The following is a 22,235-nucleotide window of genomic DNA, read 5'->3' on the forward strand; positions in this document are numbered from 1 at the left end:
CGTCGACCAGTCGAGTGGTACCATGCAGGCATAGAGGCCCTCACATTATGGTGGGGTAAGGCCATAGCATTGAACGGAGATTATGTTGAAAAATAGGGTATTGTAGCAAAAGGATTGGGGAATAACATGGTGTACTTGAATCCTCAATAAAAACAACCTGTTTTTAGAAGGAAAAAAAGGGTTGTATTATATATTGAACTCCCTTCATAGAAAGATAGCAACATGAATAGGAAAACATAACAGCATAAGCACAATGATAGGTCAGAATGGGAAGTGGGAGCAACAGAAAGAAGAGAGGACAAACATGAAAATACAAGAAGACAAAGAACAATCTCCACATTTTCATACACTGCCCTCTTAAAAACAGATGGCCTCTCTACTCCTCAAAGCCAGTTCTTCAACATCCATTTCTTCTCAGGCCCCAGCGAGCTCATTTCTACTTCAAGGAAAGCTTCAACACTCATTGAGCAGTCTTGACACATCTTTGATGTAGGTGTAGGATAAGAAGACATTTCATTAATCACAGGAACAGGGGAAGAGGCAATGATGATCTCGACATCTTCATACACTCCTATCTTCAAACAGATAAATTCATATTAAGTTACATAAATACCTCATATATCGCCTCTTTTCCTGTGTTTATCAGAAACAAGTTCATCAAGGGCTGAGAAGTATTAGATGTATAAAAACTGGTACTGATGATAGGAACGTGAATAGCAAAACATAACAGAATAAACATAATGACAGACTAATGTGGGAAGAGGGAGTAACAGAAGGAGGAGACAAGGACAAACATGAAAACAAGAGAGTCCATCTATTAGAAGATAGCAGTGCATAAAGATGTGAAGTTTGTGACACTGACCTATCATTGTGTTTAGCCCATTATATGTTCCTATCTTTCTACATACAACTTTAGCAGAATATTTTAAAGTGGATGAAGATTGCTGTGGTTGATTTATCTAATGCAGGTTACTTCAAAATTTGTGAACAACATTTTTTTTAATCTTAAAGCAAAACTTAGGGGTTTCAAACAGGAATTTTCTCCAGATTAATTTTTTCTTAATCCACCTCTATAATATCATATGAGTATGGCATTAAGTCCACCTTTGCTGGCAGGACCTAGTGTTTACAGTGCACTATGTCTTCTGGTATAGGCTAGAGCAATTTTGTTACTTTCTTAGATCTGTCTCTGTCTTATCCTTCCTTGGCTTTGACAATATGAAAGTGACTGAGGTATGAGCAATGCTAGTAATGCCAATCCTTATGCAGCCAGCCCTGCTATGAATGGTGTGAAAATGTTGCTCCTAGGGTCGGTTGGTGTATGCATTTCAGTGGACTTGGCAGACCGATATGTAATAGCAACTCTGACTCAGAGAGGAAAGCAACGGGAAACTACCTCACTCCTCATTTCCCTAGTATGCCTCTTCAGTGATGCCTAGGCCATCTATGACAGCTGATGGCAGAGCTGTTGAGGATCTCACCAGTGGCATCGCTGACGGACTGAACATACATACATACATACATACACGGCATTAAGTGGAGCTCTTCCTGGTATAAACATATATTACTGATAGCTGAAAATGCATGTGATCACCCGTGTTATTTCAGTTCCAGTGAGAATATCAGACATGGACATTTTCTTCTCATGCTAAAAATAATTTTCTAGACATTGTTAGAGACTTTCTTCACTGATTGTTCTATATTTTTAAATTTACAAGCCATATGAACATAAATGAACTATATCTGTATATGAAGCGGAAAAAAAACACATCATAACTGATGTGAGTAGAAACAGTATATAACAGGTATACAAATATAATTTTTGAATAAATAAATAAATAAATAAATAAATAAATAAATAAAATATAAATAAATAAATAAATAAATAAATAAATAATAAATAAATAAATAAATAAATAAATTAATTAATTAATTAATTAAATAAGTACAGTATGCAGCGTCTGTTCTTCAGATCACAGGCGCCTGCAAAAGGTGTCTGTTCTCCAGGTTAGGGGCGGCCTCATTGAAACCTGGCAGTTAAGCATGTTGTTGTTTGAGTCATCAGTCCATAGACTGGTTTGATCCAGCTCTCCATATCACCATATCCTGTGCTTACCTTTTGCATCCTACATCTGCTTGTCATATTCATACCTTGGTCTACCCATACTGTTCTTACCACCTACACTTCCTTCAAAAACCAACTGCACAAGTCCTGGGCATCTTAAGATGTGTCCTATCATTCTATCGCTTCTTCTCATCAAATTTAGCCAAATCGATCTCTTCTCACCAATTCGATTCAGTATCTCTTCATTCGTGATTTGATCTATACATCTAACTTTCAGCATTCTTCTGTAACACCATATTTCAAAAGCTTCTATTCTTTTTCTTTCTGAGCTAGTTATCGTCCATGTTTCATTTCCATACAATGCCACTCTCTTAAAAAACATCTTTTTAATTCCTATATCAATGTTCGAAGTGAGCAAATTTGTTTTTGTAAGAAAGGCATTCTTTGCTTGTGCTAGTTTGCATTTTATGTCCGCTTTACTTATGCCATCGTTAGTTATTTTACTACCCAAGTAACAATGTTCATCTACTTCCCTTAAGACTTCATTTCCTAATCTAATATTTCCTGCATCACCTGATTTTGTTCGACTACACTCCATTACTTTTGTTTTGGATTTATTTATTTTCATCTTGTACTCCTTACCCAAGACTCTGTCCTTACCATTCAGGAATATCTCCAGATCTTCTGCAGTCTCAGATAAAATAATATCATCAGCAAATCTCAGGGTTTTGATCTCATCTCCTTGGATTGTGATTCCCTTTCCAAATTCCTCTTTGATTTCCTTTACTACCTGTAAAACACTGAAAAGTAAGGAGGACAATCTGAAAACTTGCCTCACTCCTTTCTGGATTGCTGCTTCTTTTTCAAAACCCTACAGATTGATTTTTATACAGATTGTAGATAATTCTTCGTTCTCGATATCTTATCCTGATCACCTTCAGAATTTCCAACAGCTTGGTCCAATCTGTTAAGCATACAATGCTTATATGAAGAGATAAAGTGGATTAGGACGAGAGAGTGAAATGAAGGTCAATGATCCACTAAATCCATGCATTAAGTGTTATGTAAGTATAGCCTTCCTTGTCACACCTAAGTAAGCTCGAATTAAGATAAAAAGAACAAGCAATGGCATACTCAGATATGAGAACACTGATTGCCATTAACACCTCATGATGTAATACAATCAAAGGGAACTTATCTTACAGTGCAGTGTTTGCAAAGTTTTACAGAATTCTTTCACCAATATCTCTTTCCATGTTTCAAATAGAATATTAGTTTGTTCTATAACAAACTTTAATATTCTTCATTTATCACCTGGATGATAAACAATGACTAATCAAATGATCATATTCACTAGACGGCTATACCTGTATAGAAAGAATTTGTCTGGATCCATTGCTGAGTGGTCAGCATCTAGACCTTCAGTTCTTGAGACCCTCAGTTTGATTCCCAGCCGGACTGATGAATTTTAATCTTAAATAGTTAATTCCCTTGGAATAAGATAACATTTATTAAAGAAATGTTATCTTCTTTTGACTATAAGTCAATACAGTATGTTATATGAAATTTATTACATGTAATTCCCTTGGCTCAGGGACTGGGTGTCCGTACCATCCCCAGTTCCTGAACCTCTCACATTAACACACAACACTACTTCCACCAAACTAACACACAGTTTCCCATACATGGCAATGCCACCTCCCTCACTAGATAGTTTACTTTACAAGGGCTGTGCCAGGCTAGCAATAGCCACATAAAATATTATTATTAATAATAATAAATTATTTGTTTACAATCTGCTTTACGTTGCACCGATACAGATAGGTCTTATGGCGATGATGGGATAGGAAAGGCCTAGGACTGAGGAGGAACCATCTGTGGCCGTAAGTAAGGTATAGCCCCAGCATTTGCCTGGTGTGAAAATGGGAAACCACGAAAATCTATCTTCAGGGCTGCCAACAGTGGGGTTCGAACTCACTATCTTCCGGATGCAAGCTCACAGCTGCGCGCCCCTAACCACACCGCCAACTCACCCAGTAATATTATTATTATCATCATCATTAGTATTGTAATAAGAATTTGTCTCATAAGAACTACAATTAAATTATGCAAGGAAATAAAAGGGATAATAAATTTATCACTGAATTCTGAAAGCCTGTCACGGCATATCGTATACCACACAGCTTGTATCATGACCAAGAAACACTGCATTCATACCTATGCCATCAATAAGTTTAGGTATTATGCCAATTCCTTTAAATCTATTCTTTATTGTTGTGTTATTATTTCAAATATATTATTGTAATCACGGTGGTTGGGTGCGGGATCTAACTTTTTTTTGAAAACTCTTGGTGGTCTTGATCCTCGACTTGTAAGCATCCCTGTTGCCAATTTTGATTTCTAGTATTCCTATTTTTTCCAAGTCCTTCACCAGTGCACCATAGTTTTCCTAGTTTCAAACAACCTTATTATCTAACTGGCCAGTTTTCCCAGGTTCATTTTGTAGATATGTCCAAAGAACATGGCTCTCCTCTTCCAGATAGATTAGACTTTATATAATTAATTTTTATTGTATGGCTTTTAGTACTGGGAGTATCCGAGGACATGTTTGGCATGCCTAGTGCAGATCTTTCTACCTGACGCCATGGGCGACCTGCATGCCTGGATGTGGATGATTATGATGAGGAGGAGAAAGAGGTAGGAAGAGGGAGAAATCCAATGTCAGAACATACGCTGCTCAAGGCTTAACGTCTCCATCCAACGGACAAATCACCATCAACAACGTTGCATGTCCTAACTCCACATGAACACTGCAGAGAGGTTTGGAACCGAATTCAAGCTTTTGGTATGCAATCTAGTGATTAGAAATTTTATACCACCACCTCTCCTACCCTGCTAGCCAACAATCTGAAGGTTAATTCTTTTTCTCCACCAATGAGACTTGAACCAACTAACCATAATATTAGACTGTGTAGACTCACCTTAGCAATCACGGCCACCAAGCAGGCTACTTAAATAAACTAAACTGAGAGTGGGAACTGTACAAGTGATTAAACTGACAGTCAAGAGTGAAGAGATACAGAAGTCGATATTATGGAAGGGAGGAATACCCATATATTAAGGTTGAGACAAAATAGAAGGAAGTTGAAAGAAGACCAAGTACAATTAGGGATTTCAATGCTCAAGTTCGAGAAGAAAGATCTAACTATGAGAACATGATGGGTCTGTTTGGGCATGGAGTAAGGAATACTGAGGGTGAATATGTCCTTGACCTCTATGTAAGAAATAAACTTTGATTAAGGAATATTTTCTTAAAGAAACAAAACAGCCATAAGATAACTAGATACAGCTTGGATGGAAGATCAAAAACAGTTACTGACTATGTGATAATGGATAAATTAATTAAAGAAGGAGTGAAAAACATAAAAGTTATCCCATGCAAGTGTTTCGACAGTGACCACAGACCCCTATTGCCAGACCTGATTTTTTTTTCTAGTGGTTTTACGTCGCATCGACACAGATAGGTCTTATGGCGACAATGGGACAGGAAGGAGCTAGGAGTGCGAAGGAAGCGGTCGTGGCCTTAATTAAGGTACAGCTCCAACATTTGCCTGGTGTGAAAATGGGAAACCACGGAAAACCATCTTCAAGGTTCGAACCCACTATCTCCCGAATACTGGACACTGGCCACAATTAAGCGACTGCAGCTATCGAGCTCGGTGACCTGAATTATAAGGTTGTACATACATAAGAAGTCCTTTCAAAACATGGTAATATAAAATACATACATAGGCTAAATCTTCATTATAGACTGTTATGCCTTCTAGCGTTCAGCCTGCAAGCCTCTGTGAATTTACTAACTATAATCCTCTATTTGTTTAGTTTTATACCTCTCATCTTTAAATCATTAGAAGCCGAGTCCAACCATCCTCGTCTTCGTTTCCCTCTACTTCTCTTACCCTCCATAACAGAGTCCATTATTCTCCCAGGTAACTTGTCCTCCTCCATTTTCCAAACATGACTCTACACCACCAAAGCCAGTTTATGCGTATAGCTTCATCCATCAAGTTCATCCTCAATGTGACACTCAATTCTCTTGGATTTTTTTACTTACTGACATCAATTTAGTCTTGAAAAGGCTAATTTTCATACCATCTCATTGGACCTATTAAAGTTACTAAGAAATGAAACACAAAGTGCAAATGAAGAATGGAACTTGTTTTAAAACAACAATAGTTAACTGTGTGGTAGAAATTTGTTGTGTAAGAGGAGGAAGAGAACAGGAGAAAAAAAAAATAGTTGGTGGTATGAAAGAGTGAGAAAGGCTATTAAAAACTGAAATGTAACAAAGAAAAACAAGGATGTTCAGAAACAAAAACAAATCCACGAGATGTTTAAAAAATAGCAAATCTTGAACAATAATATAGAGAAAGGAGGCGTAGGGATGTGGCGTTAGCCACCCGAGTATTGGCGGGAAAACCATACCAATTTAAGGTAGGAGAAAATGCCTGCCTTTTGCCAGAAAACATCATGAGGCCCTCTATGGCTAACAACCTTAGTTTTACAATGTTGGACTATGTCCAACCCCTAAAATGAATATTAATATAATGGAACAAGCTTCTTACGAATTAAATTACCCTGAAGACAAAATCAGGCTTTCGGATTCCAGGGTGCCTGACATTTTGAAGCTCATGAGTGAATCAGAGCACCACAAGAACATTGCTAAATTCAAGAATAAGAGAAAATACTATTTTGGAACATTCAACATCCAACTCCCTTATTCATTCATTCATTCATATTCAGGTTGAAAAACTGAAACAGTTAACAGCGGAACTACATAGACTCAACATCTCGATACTGGCCCTCCAGGAAATGCAGTACATGGATGAAGAACCTTTTGAATCAGATGGGTTCAGAATCTTCCAAGGAAAGGCCGGAAAAAAGATCATGAAAAAACGTCCCAAAACTGGGAACCAGCCTTTGTAGTAAACAAAAAGTTTCTAAACACTATAGTAGACTTCAAGAGTGTAAACTCAAGACTATCACTCATGACGGTCAAATCAGCAAATAAGAAATACACGCTGATAAATGCTCATGCACCAATAAATAAGGATAATAAAAGGAACCCCGATTTGGTTGAAGAGTTTTGGGACAAACTGGGGGATGAAATACACAAGATCCCATAAAATAACATCAAAATTCTCCTGGAAGACTTCAATGCACAAGTGGGGTGGGAAAGGAAGTACATTGAAATACTTGGACAATATCCGGCACACAACAGGACGAATAAAAACGGAGAAAGACTGATCAATTTTGCAATATGAACAACTTAAAACTCATGTCAACCCATTTCAAAGCACGCCCCAACAAAAAGAAAACATGCGTATCACCAAACTCCTTGCTAGGTGAATTCCAACCGGACCATGTAGCATTATCCAAAAACAATTACAAGGAAATTCATAACGTCAAAGTTAGAAAAGCGGTAAATGTAACATCAGACCATTACTTATCACAGATGAATTTCATACCCGGACGAAAAACACATACCTGTGGCAATAGAGTGCCAAAAATTGACCGTGAATTACCCATCCAAGAAAAGAGGGAAGACTACAGGTTAAAGCTACAGGTGCCAAAAAATTGGAATGAAGTGACAAAAAATCTGCAGGAGCCAGCAGTTGAATTAGCATCTACGAAACGTCGAGCAAGCATGCACGGTGGAATGCAGAATGCGAAAAAGAAAGATTTGAGGCATGGAAATCATGGAATGAGAATAAGACTGACAAATTTGGAAAAATCACGAGAAATAAGGAAACAAACACACCAAACACTGAGAAGAGTCAGAAGAGAACACCTTAGGGCAGAAGTCACAGAAATGGATGAAACATTACATACATACATACATACATTATCATTATAGACTGTTGTGCCTTTCAGCGTTCACTCTGTAAGCCTCTGTGAATTTACTAAACGTCGCTACAATCCTCGATTTGCAACTAGTGTTGTGGCCTCCTCATTTAGTTCTATACCTCTTATCTTTAAATAGTTAGAAACTGAGTCTAACCATCGTCCCCTTGGTCTCCCTCTACTTCTCTTACCCTCCACAGAAGAGTCCATTATTCTCCTACATAACCTATCCTCCTCCACTTCACATGACCCCACCACCGAAGCTGGTTTATGTGTACAACTTCATCCATCGAGTTCATTCCTAAATTAGCCTTTATCTCCTCATTCCGAGTACCCTCCTGCCATTGTTCCCACCTGTTTGTACCAGCAATCATTCTTGCTACTCTCATGTCTGTTACTTCTAACTTATGAATAAGATATCCTGAGTCCACCCAGCTTTCATTCCCGTAAAGCAAGGTTGGTCTGAAAACAGACCGATGTAAAGATAGTTTCGTCTGGGAGCTGACTTCCTCCTTACAGAATACTGTTGATCGCAACTGCGAGCTCACTGCATTAGCTTTATAACACCTTGATTCATCTCACTTACTATATTACCATCCTGGTACTTAAAATTATTGACCTGTTTTACCTTTGTATCACCAATCTGAAATTCAATTCTGTTGAATTACTTACCTACTGATATCAATTTAGTCTTCGACAGGCTAATTTTCATACCATACTCATTGCACCTATTTTCAAGTTCCAAGATATTAGACTGCAGGCTTTCGGCACCATCTGCCATTAAGACCAAGTCGTCAGCATAAGCCACACTGTTTACTACATTCCCACCTAACTGAATACCTCCCCGCCATTTTATACCTCTCAGCATATGATCCATGTATACTACGAACAGCAAAGGTGAAAGATTACAGCCTTGTCTAACCCTTGTAAGTACCCTGAACCAAGAACTCATTCTACCATCAATTCTCAATGAAGCCCAATTGTCAATATAAACGCCTTTGATTGATTTTAATAATCTACCTTTAATTCCATAGTCCCCCAGTATAGCAAACATCTTTTCCCTCGGTACCCTGTCATTTGCTTTCTCTAGATCTACGAAACATAAACACAACTGCTTATTCCTCTCGTAGCATTCTTCAATTATCTGGTGCATACTGAAAATCTGATCCTGACAGCCTCTCTGTGGTCTGAAACCACACTGGTTTTCATCCAACTTCCTCTCAACAACTGATCGCACCCTCCCTTCCAAGATGCCAGTGAATACTTTGCCTGGTATACTAATCAATGAGATACCTTGATAGTTGTTGCAATCCTTCCTGTTCCCTTGCTTATAGGTGCAATTACTGCTTTTGTCCAATCTGAAGGTACCGTACCAACACTCCATGCTAATCTTACTACTCTGTGCAGCCATTTCATCCCTGCCTTCCCACTATACTTCACCATTTCAGGTCTAATTTCATCTATTCCTGCTGCTTTATGACAATTGAGTTTATTTACCACCCTTTCCACTTCCTCAAGCGTAATTTCACCAACAACATTTTCCTCCTGCTCATGAGCTTGGCTGTTCGCAACACCACCAGGATGATTTCCTTTTACATTGAGAAGATGTTCAAAATATTCGATCCACCTCTCCCGTGATTCCCTGGGATCTATGAGTTCACCTGAATTACTCATAACACGTTCATTTCCATTTTTTCTCCCTTCCTAAGATTCTTCATTATGCCCAGAAAAGTTTCCCCGCTGCTTGACCTAGCCTTTCCAGGTTATTACCTAAATCTTCCACAACTTCTTTTTGGATTCAACAACTGTTTGTTTCGCTCTGTTTCTTTCATTTACTTACAAAACCCTGTCTGCCTCGGACCTTGTTTGGAGCCATTTCTGATAAGCCTTCTTTTTATGTTTACTAGCTGCTCTCACTTCATCATTCCACCAAGATGTTCGCCTTTCCCCATCTTTACACACAGCTGTTCCTATGCATTCCCTTGCTTTTTCTACTACAGCATCCCTGTATGCCACCCATTCACTTTCTATATCCTGAACCTGCTTACTGTCTACTGTTCGAAACTTCTCACTAATCATATCCATGTACTTCTGTCTAATTTCCTCGTCCTGGAGATTTTCTACCCTTATTCGTTTGCAGACAGATTTCACTTTCTCTACCCTAGGCCTAGATATACTTAGTTAACTACAGATCAGATAGTGGTCTGTATCATCAAAAAATCCCCGGAAAACTCGTACATTCCTAACAGATTTCCTGAATTCGAAGTCGGTTAAGATATAGTCTATTATGGATCTGTACCCCTAGCCTCCCATGTGTAGCGGTGAATAGCCTTATGCTTGAAGAATGTATTCGTAACTGCTAAACCCATACTAGCACGAAAGTCCAGCAAACGCTTCCCATTCCCATTAGCTTCCATATCTTCGCCACATTTACCTATCACTCTTTCGTATCCTTCAGTTCTATTCCCAACTCTCGCATTGAAATCGCCCATTAGCATTATTCTATCTTTGCTGTTGACCCTGACCACGATGTCACTCAATGCTTCATAAAACTTGTCAACTTCATAATCATCTACACCCTCACATGGTGAATATACAGACACAATTCTAGTCCTAATTCCTCCCACTGACAAATCTACCTACATCATTCGCTCATTTACATGCCTAACAGAAACTATGTTGCATGCAATGGTATTCCTGATAAACAACCCTACCACAGATTCTGCCCTTCCCTTTCTAACACCCGTCAAGTACACTTTATAATCTCCTATCTCTTCCTCGTTATCTCCCCTTACCCGAATATCACTTACTCCTAGCACATCCAGATGCATGCTCTTAGCTGACACAGCCAGTTCTACTTTCTTTCTTCCATAAGCCCCATTAATATTGATAGCTCCCCATCGAATTCCATTCGTTCGCCAAGTTGTTTCCAAGGAGTCCCTCGCCTGTCAAATGGGAGTGGGACTCCGTTACTCCCATAGGTCCGAGGCTTGCTTAAAATGTTCTGAGCTCAGTAAATTCATGAAGCAGGATGCTACCCTACTTGTACATAGGCCTAGTCCAAGTGAGGATCTCTCCTCTAACGGGTTATGGACCACTGGTGAATTGTATAGTCCTAGCCGCCTGAGCACAAGGAGGGCCACGAGATGCCCACTCCCATTCCATAGCAACTGATATCCCGACTCTCAGGACCACTTACTAGGCCACTCAGCCGTTGTCCATGGTTCACGATCTAGGATGTGACTACAGTAACCCACACCATGAACCAAGAAAAACAATACTAGATCATTCCATAGGGCCTTTAAAAATAGAATCAAAGGCTATATAGCACCGAGCCTGCATTTCAAGAAAACAGACGGAAATCTTGCCCTGAACAATAAAGATAACTGTGAGATCCGTGCAAAGTACTTTGACGACTCCTTAACTGTGAATCACCACAGGAAAAATTGGAGATTGAGAAGGACACAATCCAGAACCCAGATTCCGAACCAGAAGACAAAGAAGAAGTCAGGGAAGTAATAAACTCCCAAAAGAACAACAAAGCATATGGTGAAGATGGAGTAATAGCAGAACTGTGGAAGATAGCCAATGATGTCTTTATCACTGAAGCGACAGAACTGTTCCGGAATATTTGGAGAGATGAAAAAATACCAGAAGAATGGCTAGTGGCATTAATACACCCGCTACATAAAAAGGGACCGAAAACAGGCGTCAACAACTACCGTGGAATATCACTTTTATCTGTCACGTGTAAGATTTTTTCTAAACTCCTACTGAACAGACTGACACCGCAAATTGACCACAAGTTCGGAGAGTATCAGGGTGGCTTTAGGAGAGGGCGGTCTTGTCAGGATCATATCTTGAGTCTAAAAATGATAATCAAATATTACAATGCTCAAGCAAAGAACATCATCATCTCTTTCGTTGACTTTCAAAAAGCATACGATTCAATAGATACACACACATTGATGGAATTTTTGAGAGAATATGGCACGATCAAAAAACACTGAACTTATTTAGGTTAACACTAACAAACACCATAACCAAAGTGAAATTTCAAGGAGAGATCAGCAAACCCTTCCAGATAAAAACAGGTATGAGACAGGGTGACAGCTTATCCCCAACACTCTTCAACGTGGTTCTAGATAAGGTCATGAAAACACTGTGGAAACAGGTGCTATAATAGGTAGTAAAAATAAACATGTCAAACCCAAGTGTTTGGCCTTTGCTGATGATTTAGGCCTAGAATTCAGATTCAAGACCCAGTTAGGCCTAAATCAGCACAGGTAGCTGTGTTTGGTGATAGCCAAGGAAGGGGAATTGCGGGAGTGATTAACGACGAGAATATAGCAGCAACCGGAGAAATATATCCAGGAGCTTCTATCAGCAGTGTCCTGGAAAACGTAGAAGAAGCAACTAGGGACTTCAGGAGTGGCGATGCAGTGCTTATCATCGGAGGGATGAACGGCGTAGCTCACGATGACGCCAAAAATGTAAGATCACAACTTAAACATACACTAGGGAAGCTGACCCACACTAACGTCTTTGTAGTGAACGTGCCCCACAGGCATGATTTGCGTAGAGACTCGTGTGTGAACATTGAAGTGGACAGGGTCAATACAGATATTGTTAAAATTTGTAAACATTTTCGGAATACTCAAGTTATTGAATGCAGCAGTTTTGAGAGATACTGTTATACAAAACATGGCCTCCATCTAAACAATTCAGGTAAACGAAAGATAGGAAATATTGTTCTAGATTTTATTAATCTTAAGATATGTACTGTAAAACAGGCAACTCCCTTGAGTTATAATACTGACCAGGAAAACTAGTAGAAAGAGCCAGCTGTACTTCAAGCTGGCTCAGTCAACTAGAAAATGAAACTCAGGATAGTAAGGAATTTCAAGTTACCCAATTGCAACAGTCAAGTTTTAGGGAGGAAGGGGGTCTGAGATTGCTCTTGGTAAACTGTCAAAATGTAGTAAATAAACAGTTAAAATTTGGTACATTGATGGAATCTTATGAGACCGATGTGGTGATAGGAGTGGAATCATGGTTGAGAGAAGGGGTGGGTAATAGAGAAGTATTTCGAGAAGGGTACACAGTCTATCGTAGAGACCGAGGAGATAAAAAGGGAGGGGCGGTGTTTATTCTGGTGAAGGAAACTTACTGTTCACATGAATGGTTTACTGATGAAAGGGATGAAATATTAGGGATAAAATTAGTCTGTGATAATATGAAGGAGGTGGGAATTATAGGAACATACAGGCCTGGAAGAGAGGAAAGAGACATGGAAATATTTGAGAAAATAATAGATTATACTCATAAAAACAATAATAATGATATGGTAATAATTGGGGGAGATCTAAATTTGCCTGAAGTTGAATGGAATGGAGCTGCTAGTGAAGCCCATGAACAGAAACTGGCAAATAAGTTAATTTGGGAGGGAGGATTTACACAAGTAGTACAAGAACCGACTCGTCTCAATAACTTACTAGATGTATTCTTGGTTAAACCATGGGAAATTGTTGATAAAACTGAGGTAATTGAAGGAATAGGAGACCATAAGGCTGTAATAATGGATGTAGGACTTGTACCAAAGAGGCTTAATAAGAGGGTTACACAAGACAAGAAATTGTACAGAAAAACTGAAGTTGATGAATTTGGGACTTACCTTAAATCACAATTCAGTTGTTGGATAAGTGAAGGGAGTAACGTGGATACACTTTCGGCTAAATTTAAAGGAATCATTTGGGAAGGAGAGAAGAGATTTGTACCTGTTAAGAAGGGTAAAATGACCTCAGACCCTGTTTATTATACAAGGGAAATAAGAAAATTAAAAAGAAAATGTAGAATAGTAAACAGGAAAATCAAAGAGGGTAGGGAGAGTGGAGAAACTAGAAAACAGCTAATGAGGGAACTGAATAGAGTGAAAAAGGAAGCAAAAGAGAATTATATGAATGGCATACTTCAAGAGGGTAATGACCACAAAGGGAAATGGAAAAAGCTGTATTCATATATCAGGAATCAAAAAGGAAAACGAATCCAAATTCCTACAAGGGTAGGAGAAGGGGGTGAACACTATTTAACAGATACTGAGAAAGCAAACCTATTTAGTAGGGAATTCAGAGATTCAGTAGATGATTGTCAGGAGTTGGAAACCGAAACAGAAGATAGAGAGGGAGAGACACAGAGGGAAACAAGAAGCTTCTCATTCACAAATGAAGATATTTTCAGAGAAATCCAACTGCTTCGGCAAGGAAAAGCAGCAGGAAGTGATCAAATTACTGGGGAGGTATTAAAGACAATGGGGTAGTACATAGTGCCTTATTTAAAATTTCTCTTTGACAATGTCATAAATAATAGTGTAATACCAAAGGAATGGAAGGAATCTATAATAATACCAATTTTTAAAGGAAAGGGTGATAAAAAGGAAACCAGACTACTACAGACCAATCAGACTGACCAGTATAGTTTGTAAAATACTGGAGAGTTTAATATCAAATTACATCAGAGGGATATGTGATGATAAAAATTGGTTCATGAGGAGCCAGTATGGATTTAGGAAGAAATTTTCTTGTGAGGCACTACTGGTGGGATTTCAGCAGGACATATCAGATCAATTGGATCAGGAGGTCAGTTAGATTGCATAGCCATAGATCTTTCCAAAATCTTTGATAGAGTGGAACATGGAATATTATTAAAGAAATTGGAGGGAATAGGATTGGACGTAAGGGTTACACGTTGGATAAAAACATTTCTAAATTCAAGGGTTCAGAAAGTCAAAGTAGGAAATAATGTATCTCAGGAAGAGAAAGTTTGGAAGGGAATTGCACAGGGTAGTATAATCGGTCCGTTCCTTTTCTTAATATATGCAAATGATTTAGGGAACAATATAACATCAAAAATAAGATTGTATGCAGATGATATAATTGTTTATAGGGAAATAAACAACATTGAGGATTGTTCAGAATTACAAAGGGACCTTGAGAGTATCCAACAATGGGTTGAAGAAAATAATATGAAGGTTAAAGGAGGCAAATCAACTGTTACAACTTTTACAAACAGGAGCTTTAAAACTGAATTTGAATATACTTTGGATGAGGTAGTTATCCCAAAAGATGACAAGTGCAAATACTTAGGTGTAAGATTTGAAAGTAATTTGCACTGGAAGGGTTATGTTGATGATATTGTTGGGAAAGCATACAGATCGTTACATGTCATAATGAGGCTACTTAAAGGATGCAACAAAGAATTAAAAGAAAAAAGTTACTTAAGTATGGTTCGTCCATTATTGGAATATGCAAACAGTGTTTGGGATCCTCACCAAGAATACCTAATAAAAGAACTAGATGGTATGCAGAGGAAAGCAGCAAGATTTGTAACAGGGGATTTCAGGAGAAAGAGTAGTGAATCAGAAATGTTAAAGGAACTTGGGTGGGAAACTTTAAGTAAGGGAGAAAACTAGACTTATAGGATTATATAGAGCCTATACAAGAGAAGCAGCATGGGAAGATTTCCGTGAGAGGCTTCAGTTGGAAAATAATTATACCGGCAGGACTGACCACAAATATAAAATTAGAAGGAATTTTAGCAGAAGCGATTGGGGTAAATTTTCATTCATTGGGAAGGGTGTGAAGGAGTGGAACAGTTTACCAGGGGTAGTGTTTGATCCTTTTCCAAAATCTGCACAGATATTCAAGAAGAGAATAAACAGCAACAGAGAAAATAAATGAAGTGTTAGAGGGCATTCAACCAGTGCAGGTTATTGTAAATAAAATAATAATGTGTGTGAATAAATTAATTCCATCCCCTGGTCTAAGGAGTTTGGACAGCCAAAGTAGGGGACTGCCTGTAGGGGTGAAGAACAGTGGGGACTTCGAGGGCCCTGGGACCGCTACAGTAGCTGTGAAGGCCCTTCAGGAACTCTGAAAAGTGGTGGCAAAAGGGGCTCTGGTTAAGACGCAGCAGGTCGTTATGCTATTTTTTTAAATTTTTTTTTTTGCTATGGGCTTTACGTCGCACCGACACAGATAGGTCTTATGGCGACGATGGGATAGGAAAGGCCTAGGAGTTGGAAGGAAGCGGCCGTGGCCTTAATTAAGGTACAGCCCCAGCATTTGCCTGGTGTGAAAATGGGAAACCACGGAAAACCATTTTCAGGGCTGCCGATAGTGGGATTCGAACCTACTATCTCCCGGATGCAAGCTCACAGCCGCGCGCCTCTACGCTCACGGCCAACTCGCCCGGTCGTTATGCTATTTAGGTTCCGGAACGGGTAACAAAAAAAAAAGTAAATAAATAAATGCAATGTAAATATTAATCTTATACCAGTTGTATAGTATCATTTGAAGTAATTCTACATACTGTATATCAGTTGACTATATTTGTAAGTAGTACAGGAGATATTATAAGTAGAATTTTGTAAACAATATAAATTTATTAAGGATGAGCTGTGTGTTTAATAGAAAACATTGTTAACGTAAATTGTATAATATTGTATTATAAGAAAATTTTCTTCTCTTGTTAATTTAATATTTAGTGCTTGACAATAATGTATTTTAGTGTACTATTTGCCACCGAGGTAGACACCTCATTTGCAAATAAAGAGATTTTGATTTGATTTGGCACTCTTCGCCGAGACAGAACAGGAAGCAGAACAGATAAATGAACTACAGGAGATAGCCGAGAAAACAGGTTTAAAAATCTCCTTCACATAAACAGAGATGATGAGCTTGGACAGGAATTAGGCTATGTGAAGAGAACAATGAAGACGAAATATGGCGAAGTTAAGGTCACAAAACAGTTTAAATACCTGGGAGAGAATATCAGCAGCAACGGGATGGATAAAGAGGCCATGGAAAATATGATTTTTTAAGAATTTGTTTTACGTCGCACCAGCACAGATAGGTCTTATTGCAACGATATGATAGGAAAGGTCTAGGAGTGGGAAGGAATCGGCCGTGGCCTTAATTAAGGCACAGCTCCAGCATTTGCCTGGTGTGAAATTGGGAAACCATGGAAAACCACCTTCAGGGCTGCCAACAGTGGGCGAGACATTAGTAAATTACAAACAACTGAAATGTTTCTATGATCACGCATGCAGAAGACAAAAACGGACAGCACCACAAGAATAATTACTTCAGAAGAGACATGTAAGTGAACTTGACAATGAAGGAAAGACTGAGCTGCACATCTGAAATGGTTTGACCCTGTACAACGAATGCAGGAGACATGGATTCCCAGGAAGTTCTCAGAGAGAATGGTGCCTGGAAAAGGACCCGTTGGACATCCCAGGAGGAGGTAGTTGGACCAAATTAAAGATGATCTAACAATAAAAGGAAGAGACATAGGGAGATGCAATGAGAGATGAAGAAACTGATGGAGGCATATCATTCACACAAATCCTACCTAGACAGCTGGAAGTATCCACAGATAATGATGAATTTTTCATTGTAATAATAATAATATTACTGGTTTTACGTCTAACTATTTTATGGTGTTAGGAGATGCTGGAGTGCTGAAATGTTGCCCCACAAGAGTTCTATACATGCTAATAAATCTACCAACACAAGGCTGGCATATTGGAGCCCCTTCAAATATCACTGGGCAGAGCTGGGATAAAACCTCCCAACTGAGCTCAGAAGGGCAGCGCTCTATTGTCTGAACAACTCAGCTCAGCAAATTCTCCTTTGTAATCTTCTGTGTGAAGAGTAGGTGTAGTTAAGGCTGAGTAACACGAATCAAAATGCGAAGTGCTTACGTTATTTGAGCGGTTCGTTGTGGATAAGGGTGTCATTTATTTATTCATTTATTTTGCTTTTGGCAACGCAAGGAAGGGAGAGGGCTAGGGCTGGGAAGGAAACAGCCATGGCCTTAATTCAAGTACAACCCTAGCATCTGCCTGGTATGAAAATAGGAAACCACAGAAGCTGTCCATCACCAGATGTATGCATAAGTATTTTCTGGTTTCACTAAGAGATGGCGCCAGCGAACAGTACACAGCGTATGAATTTTACACAATATGTCATTTTGTTCGTCTGACATTAACCTACCACCACACACAAGTTGAGTCTGCCAAACACTAGCATCTGTGTTTTATCGTTCAGTGAACCTGTCGATGTTTGTGCCTGAAAAAGAACATTTGCAGCACGCATTGCTTTTCTTATGTAATCAAAAGAGAAAGGCTGTGGAAAGTCATCATTTGCTGGTATAAACATATGGTGAGCACGGTCCATTGATTAGAACATGTGAGACATAGTTTTGACAATTTAAACATGGTGATTTCTATGTGAAAGACAGTGTGTGCTCTGGACTCAAACATAACAGCAATAGGCACAAGCATTAAATGTGCCACAAGAAACAATCAGCAGACGTTTATGAGCAATGGGGAAGATCGATATACTCAGTAAATAGATCCCACACGATTTGAATGAACGGCAAATGGAAAATCGCAAAATCACTTGCGAAATGCTGCTTCAACGCCACGAAAGAAAATAATTTCTGTACCGAATTGTGATGGGTAACGAAAAATGTATTTTGAAAATCCAAAGCAGAGAAAATCGTGGTTGTCATCTGGCGAAGCCGGTCCTTCAACACAAAGGCCAAATCGCTTCGGCAAGAAGACCATGCTTGCGTGTTTGGTGGGACCAGAGCGCTATTATGTATTATGAACTCTTGAAGCCCAGCGAAACCGTTAATGCACAACGCTATCGCCAACAAATGATTAATTTAAATCACACATTGATCGAAAGGGGACCAGAATGGGCCATAAGACATGGCAAATTGATTTTGTTACACGACAATGAGCCGTCTAACACAGCAAAACCAGTGAAAGACACCTTGAAATCACTTGGATGGGACATCCTTCTGCACCTCCCGCACTGCCCCAACCTGGCGCCATCTGACAATCACCTCTTCGCATCAATGGGGCATGCGCTCACAGAGCAGCACTTCAGCAATTTCGAGAAGTTGGAAAATGGCTCGATGAATGGTTTGCCCCAAGAGACAAGCAGTTTTTCTGGCATGGTATTCATAACTTACCTAAAAGATGGGCAAAATGTGTAGAATCCGATGGCCAATATTTTAAATAAATGAAAAATGAACTTCCCTTGAAAATTACGTGTTTTCTTTACCAGAAAAACTGGCAAAAACTTATGCATACACCTGGTATAGTAAGTTTTCTGTTTATCTTCAACTCATGATTCCAGTTGAAGTCTTTAGTAACAGAGAAGTATAGTCGAAAAGTTGAATGGTTCGGTAGGATTCATATTCTGCTACATACTGTAGGTTTTGGTTTAGTTCACTGATATGCTATTAGTTTTACATCGCACCGACACAGATAGGTCTTATGGCGACGATGGGATAGGAAAGGGCTAGGAGTGGGAAGGAAGCAGCCGTGGCCGTAATTAAGGTACAGCCCCAGCATTTGCCTGGTGTGTAAATGGGAAACCATAGAAAATCCCTTCAGAGCTGCCGACAGTGGGGCACAAACCCACTATCTCCAGGACGCAAGCTCACAGCTGTGCGCCCTTAACCGCACGGCCTACTAGCCCGATAGTTCACCGATATGAATTAGTAGCTGTACATTATTGTCTGGAGATACTTTTCTATAAGTGTCAGTATATTATCTTATTATGTCAGTTGTTGTTACATAAGATTTTGGAAATCTTCACAGTAAATATCAAACAGTGTTCTCAAAGATCAAGTAATTTTTCTTTGTGATGATGTTAAAACTGTTGATTTTTTTATATATCCTTTTGGTATGCAATTTCTTTCTAGGATGTTTGTTACCAAGTATAATATTTCTGCAACATAAAACAGATTTCAACAATGAAGAATACTACAAATTTCTGCATGACAGAGGCCATACATTTCCATCACTAGACAATACCTACAATTTACAAAGTAGCTGAATTAACTATTTCTCATAATAAGGCTTCTAAAGCACTGTACAGATGAATCTACCTCACAGCAGATATAACTTAGATATAGGAAAATGATTGGTTCAAATTTCAGTTCATCATCTCCCATTTTTCTCAGCCAGCTTTATCATTAAATAACACCTATTACTGCTTCAACAGTTACATTAAACTCATTTCTAAAGTCTTCTGGACATCCAACCAATTCTTACCATGAGTCTTGATTACTGTGCCATATGGTTGTAACTGTTGATTTGAGTTGAATTCTATTTAAAATATCAAACTTGTTCTTTGGCTTTCCAAGAATAGACACAAAGTCTAATGAACTCAGACATATATTTTGAAGTCTAAGTTCTACAAGTAGGCCCTACTTACCTAACATTTTCAATTCCATTTTGTTTGGAATATTTACTACATTCCAACTAAGAGATACAGAAGAAATAGGGCCTAACAGTTTCTAAATGACGTATTTTTAACAAATAATTTAAATCCAATCAAGGGCCAGTTCAAATTCCATAGCACCATGCAGAAATATTTCGGGCCGATGACGTAGATGTTAGGCCCCTTTAAACAATATTTCAGCTGTCAATATCTGTCAGTTATGGACAGCCTTACACAATAAACACTAGGTCTACAGTAAAAACGGGTAACCAAATTATTATAAAAAACACTTCACGCAAAATACATTATGCATCATAAGATTGTAAGGGTTTGTTTCTGACAGCCTTAAATGCATCATTCACACGCCGCGTTTGTTTGGAAATAATAAGCGCGATAAAAATTCGGAGGCAAAAATATGATTATTTGCAGACAAGTTAACTTACAAATACAGTTTAGATTTTTTAAAATTAGTTGCTAAGCCAGAAAATTAAACCTACTTGACACTGACTTAGGTATAGTATAGGCCTACAATAACCAATATTACACCAGTAAGTATCTAATTACAGACTACTTGAAATAATAGTGAAAATAAAAACATTCTGAAATGGTCAAACTTAAAAAACATAATTTAGGATAAAAATCGTACCATACACTGGGTTCAGCGCTGTAATTACTAGGTAAACTAAATTTATCTCCGTCCATTGTTGACACTGCAGCTCTACTGATGTTTCTCCTGTCGAAGAATGAGGAATTTGTTGCACCGAATGACTTCAGGAACCGACACAGCTGTTGGCTTGCTGGTCTGAGGTTTACCATCTGGAGAGAGAAAGCAAGCGTTGTAGCCCCACCACACGCCAATATCAAGGGCACAAAGGGCAATATACATTTTATGGCTGGTTACATAATGAGGTGAAGTTACATGGAAATACGATAAAGCATGCTTTAATGAAATAAATGTCAAACATTTTACTTCATAATTACATTAGCGTGGAAATTAGTTTTCCAAGCTCTTTCTAACTTGGCAGTAGCTTAGGCAGCATAGGACCTGCTGTTGGGCTGTACGATACACTCTAATTGTTTAGTAGGATAGCATAATTATCTGTCGCTTTAAAGCCTCGAAAAGCACCACAAAAATTAGTGGCACATACTCATATGAATAGGTAATAAAAGGTTATGGTTTACTTCCGTGCAGTGTTAGCACAAGACTATCCGCTCTAATAAAACAAAGTTAGAACCAAAGAGGATAGAATAGCGTTCTGAAAAGCACTTCTGTTCTGTACCTTATGACCGTATTATATATCACACCATCATTGAATGGAAAACAGAAAGGAGTGCGAAATGAATATCAGCTACGATAAGGGGATATGCGGTCAAAGTCTACAGTTAGTATTTCAAGGTATATGGAATGAATCCCGAAGTTTTGGGCAAGACATACTATATCTTAAGGCCGGTCTCCACTGATTAACACCAACTTTAAATTTAACATGTTACAATTGACATGTATATTGTGATTGTGTCTTCCAGTTGACTTTGCATGTTAACTCAGAATGTTGAGGTTAACACTTCTAACATGTTGGCGTGTTTTCCGCTCGAGGTGGAAAACATGTCAAGTCAGTTCGTTGCTCGTGAGATGTTGGCACAGCTTCGACAACTTCCTTCCCGTTTCTATGTCAACAGATAGCCAAACGATGCAAATGACATGCTTCTCGTGCAGTAGGATTATATTTACAACACTCCGCAACACTCATTCTCTTTGTTATAAGCTACAAATACAGTACTGGTACCGATACGCGCACGTGCGTCGTTCTCTCTGCACTATACTAAAATTTATAGTCATAAATGGAGTAGAGCAACATTACTTTGGACTTACTTAATGATATAATAGAAAGGCCTTGTTTGTGGGAGGGATGTCTCCTCAAAGGAATGCAGGAATTGAGCGAGAAAAGCCGACATTTTTCAGGAAC

General features: G+C 38.7%; 1 protein-coding gene across 2 annotated transcripts in view; it reads right to left on the reverse strand.

Annotated features, from left to right (window-relative positions):
- The window catches only part of Kyat (Kynurenine aminotransferase), a 157,461-nt gene extending 135,801 nt beyond the window's left edge, over positions 1-21,660 (reverse strand). Inside the window, exons 1-2 of one of the 2 annotated variants that reach the window (XM_067138480.2) lie at positions 21,552-21,660; positions 20,918-21,087 (exon numbers count right to left, since the gene is read on the reverse strand). In XM_067138480.2, the coding sequence (XP_066994581.1) occupies positions 20,918-21,087 (170 nt within the window). In that variant the 5' untranslated portion in view covers positions 21,552-21,660. Of the gene's footprint in view, positions 1-20,917; positions 21,088-21,252; positions 21,518-21,551 lie in introns of those variants that run through there. The other variant, XM_067138481.2, reaches the window with a different exon arrangement.
- Positions 21,661-22,235: the final 575 nt, after the last annotated feature.

This window comes from Anabrus simplex, chromosome 1, assembly GCF_040414725.1.
Source record: "Anabrus simplex isolate iqAnaSimp1 chromosome 1, ASM4041472v1, whole genome shotgun sequence".
NCBI classification, from domain to species: Eukaryota; Metazoa; Arthropoda; class Insecta; order Orthoptera; family Tettigoniidae; genus Anabrus; species Anabrus simplex.